Here is a 16,234-nt window from a genome sequence, read left to right as displayed (position 1 = left end):
TAAATATGTTTGTGTTTTCAGAACTCTGTCAAATGCCATGATGGCTCAGATGAGCCTAAAGGGGAGATGTGGGAAGCTTGCATTTGATAATTCTGTGCTTTGCCAGATCATGTGTGGTAAGTTTGTAAAAAGTAGATTTAAAATTGGACCAAAACATGTCCTAAGGACATTTGTGTCTGTTTTTTCTTATAATTCAGATTGTGCATGTTCAAATGGCATGAAATTTCACAAAGTACTCATGTTGTAATTTTTCATCAGTTATGTAACTTTATAGACATATAACCTGTTTATAAGCGTGTTTTATTCATTTTTGTGCATCACGATTAGGGGTCACGATACAATATATTGCTATGTATTTCGATACGATACACACTTGCGATATATTGCAATACTTTAAATAGAAAATGTAAAAAATAGAGCTAGAAATACAACATGCTGTGCATCACCTGGGGTTTTCTGTAAGGATAAAGCTTAAGTTATAGTCGTGCGTAGGACCTCCTACGTACGTAGACGACGCCGTCGTGAACATTTATGGTTCTGCGTTGAGAGTATGCGTCGTACTGCAATTACACCGCCGAAACGCTAGTTGGCTCTTTGTGTTTTCAAGAGTTTGCTCTTCTTCGCCGATGTTTTGTGTGTATGCTAGTGTTTGCAAGCGATGGAAGCTGATCGCATCTTAACGGAGTTGGAGCTGATCGAAGTAGAAAAACAGTTACTTTTAATTAAATCACTTAAACAAAAAGCTAGAAACCAGAGATGTCGATGCTCGCCATGTTGTTCTTTTGTGGACTCTGAACTTGCCGGAAGAAGACGCCAGAGAAGAAGACGCCAGAAATGCGTAGAAGGAAGTACGATGCTGCCAAACCGACCAGCGCTTGCGGTCCGCATTGAGTTGACGCGTTGTTACATTTTTGGAGAGGTGCGCGTCAGGCTACGGCGTAGGGTACGCGGCTCTGCGTAGGCTACGCCGAACCATAAATTGGGCTTAAGTGTAAAAACATCCCTTACCTCTGCAGAGTGGCCATGATGTGCGACGCATGGTCCTTTAGATCAGAGGTTTGGGTTCTCAAACTGTGGATTGCACACCTCAAGTGGGTAGCACAGGGGAATAAGGTGGGTCACGCAAGTCACTTGTCTGTTGTGGTGCATTACAGTTAAAACAATGAACATGGGCAGTATAAAACCTCTGGTTCATCCGTGCTGTAAATGCGCTGGTGTCACATCCGTGAAAGCACAATAAATGTCATTGTTACTTTTCTTAATAAACTTTTTGTCTAATGCACTGCAGTAGCCAAGTGACTTGTGTCATGACTTGCGAAGCCTACAAACAGCATTATTTTATATAACTCATTACTCCATGACTTATTTTGAAAACCAAAGCACACCCACACATCAGTTACATGTATCGATATTTTTGCACAGCCCTACGATGAAGCGTTCATCCATGCTGATAAAACGCAAATTCTGATACATACAGTTAAATTGATTTAATAGACCTGTTATTCAGTAATAGATGACAAAATACACCTCAAATTAGTTTTTTTTTAAACCTGAACCACTCTGGCACTGCATTCATCTAATTAAAGTAACTTGAGTTTCATCACCGTGTAAGATTCAATGCAAATATTAAAGGAAACAAAGTTTGGTATGGAGCGATTTTAGTCTCATTAATTATTCACGCGTAAAACAAGATACACACATGCGTAAACAGTTTCACATGAACAAAACCTAATTTACGTGCACAAAGTATAAATATACATTTACAAAAAGCAATTCACGTGAGTAAAACAAAACTATTTTCTCATAAAGTACGTTTCGCAAACATACGACTGTGCACAAATATTTCGAAAGTTTAAAATGTACATGTTTATCGTGTTATGTGAATGTGCAAATCGTCACTCACGTGTGAATCGGCTTGGATGTGTGTGTGTGTTTTTTGAGACTCTCCTGGCAGCGCAACCCCTCCCACGTGGGTTGTCGTACTCTTTAGCCAATCAGATTCAACCTTACCATTCAACCAATCATAATCATGGAGAGCACAGAACTCAAGGAGCTCTAATGTTAGCACTAAAGGCTCGTTTGTACAGTTTCGTTAATCTACTCTCTGAGCTGTGATGCTGTATTAAAACATAATACAGCCACGCAATAAATCTGTTTTTATTAATTTATTTTGTAGGAGAAAAGTATGACATAGTGAGTGAACATGACCACTTAAAAACTACACAACCAGCAGTCACTTCCACTGAACTGCTAAAATCCGTCTGGGTAACAAACTGTGCCTGAAAGATGAGATATGTTAATGTTTGTATGTCCATACAATGTATGTTTTAAATGAACAAGGACAATAAATAACTAGTTCTTGGAAACATTGTTTTGTATGGGCGCATAGATTTGTAGCTGCGCAAAAGGTGCGCAGAGCCGTTTTCCTTGAGTCCTGTTCTCTCCGCGTTTATGATTCGTTGAATGGTAAGGTTGAATCTGATTGGCTAAAGAGTACGACAACCCACGTGGGAGGGGTTGCGCTGCCAGGAGAGTCTCAAAAAACACACACACACATCCAAGCCGATTCACACGTGAGTGACGATTTGCACATTCACATAACACGATAAACGTGTACATTTTAAACTTTCGAAACATTTGCGCACAGTCGTATGTTTTCGAAACGTACTTTATGAGAAAATAGTTTTGTTTTACGCAAGTGAATTGCTTTTTGTAAATGTATATGTATACTTTGTGCACGTAAATTAGGTTTTATTCATGTGAAACTGTTTACGCATGTGTGTATCTTGTTTTACGCGTGAATAATTAATGAGACTAAAATCGCTCCATAGTTTGGCATGGACAATAGGAGCAGAGTGCCATACACACACTGCCCTACTGTTGATCTGGTATTAATCAGGAAATTGAATGGTTTTTAAATTATGACTAATAAAATGAGTAATAAAGCCTTTGAAAATAGTTGGCAATAATAACACAGGATTCATATGTGGGCTCAAATGTACAGCATTTATGATGGTGACCTAACTTCTGATTTGTTTTTCTTTTAGATGCTGTCATCAGCACATACAACACAACGAGTTATGTCCAATTACTTGAAATATGCACCAGAAAGGATGGGTGGTGGTAGCCGTAAGAAAACAATAAAAAAATGTTTAGCAAGTTATTGCTATAATTTTTAATATCTTTCATATAAATTTGTTTTTCTTTAAACAGAATAAAATGTTGTAAAAAAATTGTTTTGTTTTTCTATTTCATTTTGGCATCTTAAAAAGGGTCTTCATGTATTCTTGGAACATCTATCCTCTTTCCTGCAATTTTAAAACTAGTTTGAAATATTTTTTTATAGAAAGATCAAAAAACTGCTTTTCATTCATGTTTGTTCAGAATCATGCCATTATGTTTTTCTCATTCAAATTAAGATTACCGTTTGAGGTCTTTTATATTGTGATTATGCACAACAAGTTGAATGTTAACAATTGCATCCATACCATACTACATACTTTTCAGTAATCCAGTCTGTATTGCAGTTTACCATATTTTTGCGTACAAGTTCTAACAATAGCCTTCAGAATGGTTATACTATTCGTATATGTTGATCCAGTTGCAAACTAGAAAATAATGTATATATCTGTAGTTAGACTTAAGGTTAAAGTAAGACGTTAAAACAATGTCGCGAATTCAACGTTGATTCAATTTTCAAAATCGACACTTATTTCTACATTAATTAAACGTTGATTGTTTATACCTTAATTCACCCATGTTGAAACCTAAGACGTTAAAGGATTTCAACGTTGTTTCAATTTTCAAAATCAAAACAAAATCCAATGGTCATTCAACGTTGACGCATGACGTTGATTCAACAGTGAATATACGTTGAAATGCCCGCTGGGAAAGTTACCTTAACCATACCATATCACTATTAGTACTTTATATTTTAAAAATATAAATAGGTTTCTGCTTTAAATGTTACCAAATAATTTGCTAAATGTATTCATTTTAATGATACTATAGGCTATGTTATACAATTCTAAAAACAACGGCAACAAACCTTGTAGTCTTGAGCTTCAGGTAATACCGATTTCTTTCGCATTTTCTTCATTGTAACAAAATAACGGTAGGATTAACTATGAAATGCTTCTGCCCGTTCAGCTCGTTGCAAATGCTAAGGAGGGCAACACGTGGGAAACCTACTCATTCTTCTTCTTTTGATTTTAAATAAGCTTGGCAAACCTGCTTTCGGTGCATTTCCGCCACCTACTGGGAAGGAGTGTGAAGAGCAAGGAGGAGGTAAAGGAAAAAAATACTAAACTCTGTTTATCAAACCTGTATCTCTCTATTTAAATAAAATAGGGAAAACTCTCGATTGCTTCTGTGCAATCTGGAATACATTTTTAAATGTTTAATTCTCTACCCGTCTCACTCAATCCTGTTATGGGCAATTAATGATTTAATCTTTTGTGCCCAATGATGTGTTTAGCCTAGAGATTACAGTATCATCCAGGGCTTGACATTTAACACCCGCCAATCAGAGATACTCTGAAGGGTAATATGAAGGGTTGGAATATTAGTCCTACTCATATTTTATCTAATTTTGGTGGCATAAATTTATCTCTTGTTTGTAATTTAGATATTAACAAAATACCTAACTTTCATCATTTCATCTGCAATCTTTTAGAGCATGGTGTTTAATATACAAACACTATGTTCACCTCAGCAATACTTTATATGGAATAATAAGGACATTTTATATAAACAGAATATATTTTCTTTGAAAACTGGTTTCAAAATAATATTCTTTTGGTGGATCAATTATTTAACTCAGATGGCCTTTTGTTAATCTATGAGAACCTTTGTCAAAATATAACATTCCCATACCACTAAAAGAATTTGCAACTGTTTTTGGTACAATCTGTGGAATATGTATGCTATAAACATGACAGATTAGAGTATCAGCAACTCCGACCATTCTCGCTCAACCATTCATTTAGGTAAAATTTGTTTTCCTCTCTCTTTCAGGAGAGTATTGTTTCAAAACCAAATGCAATTGCATACTGGAATCAATTTGTAAATGATGTGGACTGGAAGAAAAAAGCTGGCTTTGCCCAAGCACTATCTTTTAATAAACAAGATTAAAGAAGTGACCTATAAACTTTTCACACAGAATCAATCCTGCTAAACATGATTTAACTAAATATAAAAAAGATATAGATTAGAACCGAAAATAGCTGTATTTTCTTTGGATTAAGTAGAAATAGTATTTGCCATTGGTACTCATAAATAGTGGCAGAGAATGTTGCTATTTGCACCTCAGTATTGTTGTGCATTAAACATGCAATAATAACAGAGTTTAAATCATTATATTTATAGAGAATGTGAAGCTGATGTCACGCCCTATGTTGCATGGGCACTCACTAAATCCTTGGTGTTTCGAGTCAGACGTGATCACCCAAACGTGTTTTTTCGTCAATTTTAACAATCATAGGTAGTTTAGATGGTTACAGTAAGGTTAGGGTTAGGGTGTGGGTTAGGGTAAAGGTTTCGTAAGACTTGAAACACCAAAGATTTAGTCAAAACCAACAAGCCACGCCCACGGATCTGACTCGAAACACCAAGGATTAAGTGAGTGCCATGTTGCATGTTGGATTGGTGCCGCCATCTTGGGAGGATAATACTCCACTGCTGTTATTGTTTTGATATGTATCGTTATTTGTTTTGTTAGACATATGGAGAAATCGAAAGTGAAAGAACCATGGGCTTTTCATTAACATTCTGCGTAATGCTATTACAGTTTTAAACACATCAAGACCTGGCCCCGGTTGCATAAAGCACCTTAAGTTTTTCCCTTAAGTATGACACTTAAGGGGTGATTTTCCTTTACCAAAGACAATAGGAGAATAACTTAAGTAAAACTTAAGGTATACTTAAGGACACACTTAAGGGAAAATTACACTTAAGGTGCTTTATGCAACCGGGCCCTAGTCTCTAGTGCCAAAGCTACAGACTTTACACAACTGGAATCGCTAATTAAAATGGCGTCGTTCTTACACTTTTTCTATTTCAATCACATATTGGTGGGTGGAGCTAGTGCAAATAGGAACTGCCAACAAGGCGGTACAAATTTGTAAATAGAACTCCCCCTGAGTTCCAAGTCGCCTAATTATGCCCTAACAGTAGGTACTGTTTTTGTGTTGGAATAGTAGGTACTTTTGAGTGCATGGCAAAAGAGATTGCACATACTGGGACATACTAACAGGAAGCGGAAGTGGCCGTTGTTGCCTAGACAACATTGTGGCCAATAACTGTCACACACATCAAAATACAGGTCTTCTTTCCATTAAGGTATTTATTCATTCATTATTTCGTATGTAATGTTTACTGTATACTTACATTTGGTAATTTAGTGACGCATCAGTTATATAATTTATTAATGCAGTGGAGTGCCACACTCCGCCTACTCGCGGTGAGTTGTGTGTAATTTCAGCCGTTTGAGTGTGCATCATTCTGCACTTCAAATTTCTACCGGTAGTAGACCATCCAGGAATCTTTGGAATACTATTTTCAACATACTACGATTTGGGCCATACTAATCTACTTTTGAATACTATTAAGACAGATAGTATGCTGATTGCTACGCAGGGTCCGTTTTTTTATGGATGTCAATGTAAGAGAAGCTTCAGTACACTGAATAAATCGCTTTTGTGAGGTAACAGCTATTCGCTTAAGGAATCGAATGCCTGTCAATTAATGTTCGACATGTTTTACACCAAACATCAATTTCTTTGGGAACGGTATGTAGATTTTGCTATGATAACATTTTTATTTTTAAAAGAAGGCAGAGTAGCGAATGTTGAGACAGGCAGGACTCACTTACGGCATTATCATAGAATTTAATAGTAATATTGAATGATGGATTTTGGTTTTGCAATAACTAAAACTGCATGTATGCATATGACACTGATGCCATTTGATGAAAAAAGGACATGAATAACGTAATATATTATATTGTACCTATATTTGTTGTTGAATGAATTAAATGTTTCAATCAAAACATTTGATATGTAACGTCTTGTGATTGTTGCGTTGATCATGACAATGCAATTTAATGAATAAAGTAAAATAAAGAAATAATTAAATAAAAAAGGTATGGTTTCTATGACTTCCAGATTTCATCAAATAAATTATATTTACAATTAAGGTCATGTGGTATGTTTTATATTAGGATAACCAACACAATCTCTTTTCTTTCTTTTCTTGTGCAGTGTGTATTGACAATATGAACAAAGAAACCACGCAAACTGCAACGTAAACTGTTACACAGACTGCCGATGTCATGAGGTATCGAGTCCCCCATCGAATTCGGTCCCCTTTAGGACCCCGATTGGTAGCTAGTTTAAATGCCTGATCAACAAATTGTTATCGCGATATATCTTGTTATATGAATGATCCGAAGCTACGTTAGCTTGTTCCAGAGCTAGCTAAACCTCTGTACATACTAAAAGCTTGAAAAAAAAAGAGATTTTAGTTTTCAAAATGTGTTAAAAATAGTACTTAAGCATTTTATCGAAGCTTGACGTAGAAGACACGCCAGTGTTTGTGCTTAAAAAAACACTTTTGACATTTTTTATTGTTGTAATAGCAATAAAAGTATATTATTATTTTAATATAAAATTAATATTATATGATGATATTAGAACAATTTAAAGTATCTGGTTGCAGAGGGACATTGCAATATTGAAGAATATAACAACATTTTTTAATATTTCAAGGTTAATTTACCCTGGTTTTCCATAACCAATTTCAACAAGTAAGATTAAAACAATTAATAAAATAAATGTTAAAAAATAAAAGACAATGAAGAATGTGGGCTAAAAGCTATAGATTTTGATATGATCGGTGTTCTTAAACTTAAATGGCATCTTTAATCTTTTATTTATAATAAACACTCTATTTGGTTTGCTATCCCATCCTATCTTTTTTTAATTAAGAGGTAGGCCTATACATTTTTTTACAATGTGACTTTGAAATAAGTCAAATTCTTCAGAAACCTTCTGTTTTTCATAAACATTTTCCTAAGCCATCTTGTATTAATGTTGTTTAAATATAACTTCAGTCCACGTGCCAATGGAATAATCGCTGTATTATGTATTAACTATTAATTGTTTATTTCATTTATATAGCTCACACATAGATAAATGTCCCCTTATTTAATGCCCCTGTGTTCTCTGTCTTGTGTCGGCTCATTGCACTGTGTTGTGGTTGTCGTGTGGGTGAGGTCTTGTCCTGTTAGTAAGTAGAAACCTTCAGTTTCCTCCATACTCCCCTTTGCGATTCATTGCTGTATGGCATTAGGCCTACTTAACTTGCTGTGTTTCGATCCGAGGTCCGTAGTATTGTCAAAGCCAGTTTGTGTCGTTTTTTATTAACTGACAATGGAAATGACTTGAAAGAACGCATAGTTTGCACACACAAGTGACATGAGACCAGAAGTGGACAGTAGTGAAAGTCGCGGTACAAATGTGCGCAAGCCTGGAACAGATCGTGCAGTGTCGTAAATCGTCGCAAAACAGAATTATCATTTGTGCATGCACGTTTTCTACTACGTCATTATGCGCATGCGCGGACGGATCGTGCAGGCATCCCGGAACGTCACTACGGCCAGCAGCAGGTATCCGACTTGACTGCTCCTTTTTCAACTCCTCCCTCTACTGCAAGCGGCTAATCTCGCCGATCGGTCTGCGCAGCGCCGCATGAGCTCGAACACACCTATTTAATAGGAAAATCATCTCAATGCGTTAATCATCGCTCTCTCTCTCTCTCTCTCTCTCTCTCTCTCGCACCCCGAGGGCAGCCATTGCACCGCCAGCGTGCGTGAAACGGGTAAAACCTGACTTGTGTTGCACCAAACAAATCGAAGCACTATAACAATGTTTTTGTGTACATTTCTATCATTTGTGTGTCTTTAATTTGTGGAAAAACTGCCTCGGTTGCGTTTTGCGGACAGGCACAGCGACGGTCTCCTTCCTTGGGGTCCTTAGGGGGGACCGATTCCCCACCAAAGTTTGTTATATCAGGTGTACCGTTTATTAATTTGGAAAGGGATATCAAGTTTACCCATTTATTTGGCAAGGGTTGAATGTTTTAGCCTATAAAGACATTTAATGGGAAAATCATCTCAATGCGTTAATCATCTCTCTCTCTCTCTCTCTCTCTCTCTCTCTCTCTCTCTCTCTCTCTCCACGCAGGCGCGCAGCAGCGCATAGCGGGCACGCGCACGCGCAGCACACTGAGCACAGCTGAATGCAGCACGTTTGGCACATCAGGCAGAGAGCCGCAGAAGTGAAGCCCTCCCTCCTTTCCAGTAGCGTTTGTCTTGGCGTGGAGGTGAGTGGTGATGAACAGACTAGCTACATGTGCCTCGAATTCACAGCTAATTATCCAGAAGACAAACCGTAAATATTGTTTTGCTGACATCCATCACTTATGAGCTGAGTTAGCTAAAGTTTCGCTAAGGCAGTATATTATTAACTTACATGCTAACTAAATGAAGTAATGACAGCTGAATACAGTATAATTAATAACGTCATCAGAATCGCCTCATTGATATGTAGGCATTAAGTAATTAAAATGTGCTAACTTGCAGGCAATGCAGATGAATAGGATAAAAAAAACTAAAGTATATCACCAGTTATTAGTTAATATGACTTACATCAAGAGTATTTTCCCTTGAAATGTTGTTTAAATATTCAGATACAGGTGCTGGTCATATAATTAGAATATCATCAAAAATTTGATTTATTTCACTAATTCCATTCAAAAAGTGAAACTTGTATATTATATTCATTCATTGCACACAGACTGATATATTTCAAATGTTTATTTCTTTTAATTTTGATGATTATAACTGACAACTAATGAAAACCCCAAATTCAGTATCTCAGAAAACCCCAAATTCAGTATCTCAGAAAATTAGAATATTGTGAAAAGGTTCAATATTGAAGACACCTGGTGCCACACTCTAATCAGCTAATTAACTCAAAACACCTGCAAAGGCCTTTAAATGGTCTCTCAGTCTAGTTCTGTAGGCTACACAATCATGGGGAAGACTGCTGACTTGACAGTTGTCCAAAAGACGACCATTTACACCTTGCACAAGGAGGGCAAGACACAAAAGGTCATTGCAAAAGAGGCTGGCTGTTCACAGAGCTCTGTGTCCAAGCACATTAATAGAGAGGCGAAGGGAAGGAAAAGATGTGGTAGAAAAAAGTGTACATGCAATAGGGATAACCGCACCCTGGAGAGGATTGTGAAACAAAACCCATTCAAAAATGTGGGGGAGATTCACAAAGAGTGGACTGCAGCTGGAGTCAGTGCTTCAAGAACCACTACGCACAGACGTATGCAAGACATGGGTTTCAGCTGTCGCATTTCTTGTGTCAAGCCACTCTTGAACAACAGACAGCGTCAGAAGCGTCTCGCCTGCAAAAGGACTGGACTGCTGCTGAGTGGTCCAAAGTTATGTTCTCTGATGAAAGTAAATTTTGCATTTCCTTTGGAAATCAGGGTCCCAGAGTCTGGAGGAAGAGAGGACAGGCACAGAATCCACGTTGCTTGAGGTCCAGTGTAAAGTTTCCACGGTCAGTGATGGTTTGGGGTGTCATGTCATCTGCTGGTGTTGGTCCACTGTGTTTTCTGAGGTCCAAGGTAAACGCATCCTTATACCAGGAAGTTTTAGAGCACTTCATGCTTCCTGCTGCTGACCAACTTTATGGAGATGCAGATATCATTTTCCAACAGGACTTTGCACCTGCTGTTGTGGCGAAAAGTCGGTCAGCCAATGTTGAAAGAATTCACAAAGACCAGAGAGCCAGGTTCCCAGAGGTTTCAATCTTTATTTGCTCGAGCAAGCAAAGTGAGACACACAGAGTTCATCTGTAGATGCCCAAGAATTACACTTCTGACTCCATCTTTTATACACTGTTCTCAAGTCGTTATCACAGTTTAAACCAATCATATTTACCTGACCTCATCTTCTCCCAATCAGGTTCTACATGACATCACTTATTTTTGTTTGCCCATCCTCTTTTGACTTGCCACAGTTATATATCAAACTTCTTACGTTAACTTTTAACTGTGGCGCAACCTTTTAAAGGATTAAAAAATATATATACATACATCCATCTTTAAAATGTAGATGTATGTTATTTTGTCAGTTGTTACTGTATGACAGACAAACACATCCATCTCTGAAATGCGAATGCGTATATATATTTACATTTACTACCCCTAGTTCTCGTGTGAATAGTACATATTGTGTGTGTGCTCCAAGCGTTTGCGTGCAAAGGATGTCTTATGGTGCTGTATATAATGTGTCTTATGGTGCTGTTTACTGTTCAACCTGGTCTGTTTACTCTTGAGACTCGTAGCCTTTTCTGTGTTTAGAGAAGTGTGTGAAACCTATAGCTATAGCTAGTTTAAATGCATTGTTTCATATAAAAGCTCACTTAATAATATAAAAACTTAATACACTTAATACAATAATATAAAACTTATAAAAACGTAATACTGTGGTAGAAAAACCACCATATAATCCCCCCTTTGAGGCTGAAAAGCCTCACACTCCAATCAGATGTAATCCTTAACCAAGGGAGTAACATAAAATGTAATATCAAATAATAGATAAAAGTGCTCAAAAGTGTTTTCTTAAAAATTAAAATTAAATTGCGTGTACATTTAGTGAATGTTATAATAAGTCTTAGGTTATTATTAGCAAGCAATATTTTTAAAAAAATCCTTCCGCCATTCTGTAAATACCTCATACCATGAGTATTTCTGTTTTTAAACCCTCTAAACTTAATATAATTTTTGACCCTTAGTAAATATTAATCATATGAGTGAGTATTATCCATGCTATGTTGTGATATAGCATAAACAATCATCTGGCTCGGAACAGCGGCTGCAGCTGTTCGCTGAAATGACTTCATTATACATGGCCAAATGCATAATGTCAATAAAAGAAATGCAATAATGCAAACCACAAGTAACATTACATTTTTCATATAGGTAAAAACACCCTTGATCCAGTTCCAGTTAAAAGTATCTGAGGTAACCTCAGATTTGGTCAAAGTCTCAACCATCAATGAAATGTTTTTCATCCCTTCATCGATGAGATGTCCATCTGCGTCGTTCTCTGGAGTATAGGTGCAACAAGTTTCCCCAATGACAGCACAAACTCCTCCTTTTGCAGCTGTCAACTGGTCCAAGACCAAGCGGTTTTGCAACACAGTCAATCTTAGTCCACGTAGCTCCTCCTTGATGCCTTTCATGACAATGTTCGTGGTATTCATAAACGATGTAAGTTCAAATCTGGTGATCTCAACTTCATTCATCAAAGAACTGACTCCCAACATAGGATTAAAGCAGCTGATACTTTCTCCGCCAGTGTCCATAAACGATGATTCTTTGGGACTGATTTGTCAGATAGGAAGTCTAATAGTCCTCTCTGTGTCCTCTGCTTTCGTGACATCACTTCATGTGGTATGACGATTGCTCCTCCATGCAGTTGTACCAAGGAACACACTCCTGTCCAGTCTTTTGGTAGAGATAAGTACACTCTGTAACCACACAACCAATAATTGTCTTGTATGATTCCAGCGCCTCTTTCGTCCAGAACATGTAGCATAGAACAATGTGCTGCGCATCGCCTCCGTTCTGCTTCAGTGTAGACCTTTTATGCAATTACTGGTTGAGTCAGGTCTTCGAACCATTGGTCCGTTTTAAGTTGAGAAGGATATTTTACTGGCACTTTTCTCAGGCATCTCAGACACGCCTCTCTGGTAGTGCGGTTGGTTGTTGTCTCCTCATAGATATGTGAACAGTTTCGTCTCTGGGTTCTTCCCAAGTGATGACATCCTGTAGTCCTTGTGTAGCATATCAGATTCTCTGGGAATTCCCGGACTGTTGCCACCTGGCCAAATACTCTCTTGGTGATCTTGATAAGTGTCCAGGTGTCATTCTTGAGGTAATATAGCTCTTCGGAATTGTCAAATGCTGCTGCTGCTACCATAGTCATTTCAATCACTGTGTCAGAGTTCTGATGAGTCCACCAGTTTCCTTCCAGTGGTATTTTTTTGGGAAACTGGACACAAACATTGCAGTTCCTTGGATTGTAGATTCTATCCGTATGGTTTGCCTCCACAACATGTTCATTGCATATAAGGATGTGGAGAACCAGGGTAGTCCATCCATGTGTCTTAGGTAGTGCTGAATCCATCGTTGATCTGTCGTTTGCTGCAAAGTGTCAATCCATTGCACAGGATTGTAGTGTCATTTAGGGTGTCAAAGTTTTTGTCGTCAGTCATTGTAACGTCAAGCTCCATGATCACACAATGTTTTAATCTAGATTGTAATAGGTGTTGGTATATCACCAGATAGAGCAGCCAAACTTGGTGTGCTGTATTGTCAAAGGTCCTGTGGCTCTATCAAGCACGGGTCTAAGGTTAGGTCTTGTTCGACCAACAACTGTGTTCATCCAAGTGTGGTTATAGAGAATGGGTATTGTTTAGCTATTGTGGTATATGCTGCTAAGATGCTGTTGTCCTGAAGCAGAATGCTCTGCAGTGTCCGATGTTGACTCTGTCCAAGGAGCTTGTTCCAATGAATATGGATCAAACGGAAATCGTCTGGAATCTGGAGTCTTTAACTCTCGTCGGCTGTGATCATCTATTGTCAAAGGCACTACTTACTTCCACATTTAATAAAGTTCAATTGTTGTGTTATAAAGTTGTGTAATAGGTCCAGAAGTACGAATTGATGTCCGTATGCGATAATGTCAAATATCCAGTAATATCGACCAGCTCGTAGATGAAAGGTGAGCCTGATTCTCTGAAGATATTAGTTCTTCTGAGTTATTTTCTGTTGTCAAGATGGATTTTCGATGTGGTCGTGAAGGCTTGTCAAGATGCTTGGATTTTTCGTGTCGTGTTGCCTTGTGCACGCCCAGGGACCACACCCAGCTGGCCCAGATGGAAGTCGTCTGGGTGACGCTGTCTTCAGATTTAACAGCCACTGGCCCTGTACCTGTTGGTCAGCCACCACTTATTGCTGCTATGTAGATCAGGTTCAGCAGCTCAGTTGTTGGCAGCTTCTCGGAATCTGAGCACCAGTGACTCCATAACAGTTTTGATTATATCAATAAAATAATAAATAAAAATACATTGTATATATTTTAGATGCAAAAACATTAAACAAAACAAAACATCTAGCTGTCTGCCTTACCAATTCTATGAAGCTATCTATACTAGTCCCCATGTGAGAGTATACAATTATACACTGCCTCCCTTACTATCCAAAAACAGAGCGAACAGTAAAATAAAATGTATCAAAAGAAAATGACAGCCCTTTTATATCCATTCTTAGTGTCAAAATGTCAGGGATAAAGTTCAATAAATGTCTGAACATAAAAGAAAAATCTATTTTAATTGTGTTGTATTTAAATTTAGATAAGATTTGTCAATTATTAAAATCCCTTTTTGTTTTGTAAGTACGTCAGTGATCAAGCATCACACAGACACTTTGTTTTCTGCAAATAACCAGTTTTTGTCTGATTTTCCAAGTTATTTTACTTCAAGGGGGTTTCCAATTGAATGAATTGCATTCATTAAAAAATTAATTAAATAATTATCATATTATTATTTTGAGTTACAAACAAATATAAATTCAAAACCAGACTTAATTTCATTTCCAGCCTTAATCTTATTAGGCATATTTCATGGTTGAACAACTGAATCCAGATAAACCAGATCCTCACACTCTGGAAGAATATTTCAGTGCTTAATAAATATCACCAAAATAAACAGCTATATGAACTTAATAAAATATTTTAAAACCTATTTAAGTGATTTTTCCAGTAGGAGTAAGTAAGTAAATTGTATTTATATAACACATTTCCACATAACAGAACTATCCAAAGTGCTGTTCAATGTAAAATAAAATATCAATTAACAATCGGACAAAACAGACAGCAATAAAATGAAATAAAATAATTTTAAAATTCCAATGAGAAAAGATAAGTTTTCATCCTAGATTTAGAAACAAAAATGGAAGATGCAAGATGGATGTCCAGAAGGAGTTGGTTCCACAAATGATGGACAGAAAGTTCTGTCACCCTTAGATTTTAACCGACAGCAGGGGACATGTAACAAGCCCTTGTCAATGGATCTTAAAAGTTGTGAAATGTGTCCATTTACTGTATACCCCTCATCATGAATTGCAGTGGTCAACTGTCTCTCACACTTTGTCAGTTCCCACAGCATGTGTCAGTCTGGTGGTGTCACTCGACAATTGTGAAGTCAATTGTTGGTAAAGATTCCTCAGGAACTATTGGTCTTATTCTCTTGAGGTCCTCGTCTGTGCTACTGTGAATATATAGCTTTATACACAACAATTTATTGTCTCATAAATTCTTAATTCAATTTTGCAACCGTTCCAAAAATTTTTTTCCTTCATAAGAGCCTCTTAAATAACATAATGGCATTACTCTGCCTGTAAGCATTTAATAAAGCTTAAGTTTGTAATTCTGTTGGTTTACATATGATGGTTCATTAAAGAGAGATTTAGAAGGTGCACCTCTCAGATACATACATTATAGATGTTAATCATTATTATTCATTTTTAAATATAACGTTTTATTAATTTATAATTATTTGGAGCACAAGGATTACTAGATGAGGGCTGTAGAACTTATTCATAAAAACACATTTTTATCTTCCTTTGACGTTATTTCTGTTCAAATCCAACCCATTTCATATTTCAGGTACTCTTCAAATATCTCATATTTAAAGGCTGTTATAATTATAAGTTCATACAGTCCTTATCACTGAAGCCCTCAGTTCATTATAGGCTTAAAAATATGCATTGTGCGTAAATAATTTCCAAATAACTGTTTGTTATTATAATCTTATATCAATATGTCTTAAGCAATATATATGATAATAAATGTGCACTATATTATTATCATTATTATTTAAGTTAATTATTATTATTTATACTAGGACGTCCATATAACTATATAAAATAATAAAGAATAAAAATAAAATCATTGGAATAAGTCAAAACTTCACTTTCTCGGATCAACTGCTTCTTGTCTCTTTGTCATTCACTCGCGCGCACAAACACAAAGGCAAAAACAATTCCACCTCTCTCTCGCTCTCATTCACTCCCTGGCTACACACTCACA

General features: G+C 36.9%; 1 protein-coding gene and 1 long non-coding RNA gene across 9 annotated transcripts in view; one reads left to right on the top strand and one right to left on the bottom strand.

Moving 5' to 3' along the window:
• The window catches only part of nol6 (nucleolar protein 6 (RNA-associated)), a 143,422-nt gene that overhangs the window by 97,800 nt on the left and 29,388 nt on the right, over nucleotides 1–16,234 (bottom strand). For 2 of the 3 annotated variants that reach the window (XM_057358666.1, XM_057358675.1), the window contains exon 1: nucleotides 4,049–4,193. The exons of the other annotated variant lie outside the window; for it this stretch is intronic. In XM_057358666.1, coding sequence (XP_057214649.1) covers nucleotides 4,049–4,099 — 51 coding nt within the window. In that variant the 5' untranslated portion in view covers nucleotides 4,100–4,193. Of the gene's footprint in view, nucleotides 1–4,048; nucleotides 4,194–16,234 lie in introns of those variants that run through there. 3 annotated transcript variants of the gene reach the window in all.
• On the top strand, nucleotides 6,544–13,949 carry LOC130569330 (uncharacterized). Of its 6 annotated transcripts, none has more exons than XR_008964813.1 (4): nucleotides 6,544–6,788; nucleotides 7,260–7,335; nucleotides 9,243–9,381; nucleotides 10,561–13,949. It is a non-coding gene; the product is annotated as an uncharacterized LOC130569330 (long non-coding RNA). The 6 variants fall into 6 exon arrangements; XR_008964812.1 differs by lacking the exons at nucleotides 6,544–6,788; nucleotides 7,260–7,335 and adding exons at nucleotides 8,616–8,665; nucleotides 8,849–8,877; XR_008964815.1 differs by lacking the exon at nucleotides 7,260–7,335.

This window comes from Triplophysa rosa, linkage group LG2, assembly GCF_024868665.1.
Source record: "Triplophysa rosa linkage group LG2, Trosa_1v2, whole genome shotgun sequence".
Taxonomy (NCBI): Eukaryota; Metazoa; Chordata; class Actinopteri; order Cypriniformes; family Nemacheilidae; genus Triplophysa; species Triplophysa rosa.
The sequence above is the reverse complement of the archived record's forward strand: the minus strand, read 5'-3'. Positions and strand labels throughout refer to the sequence as shown.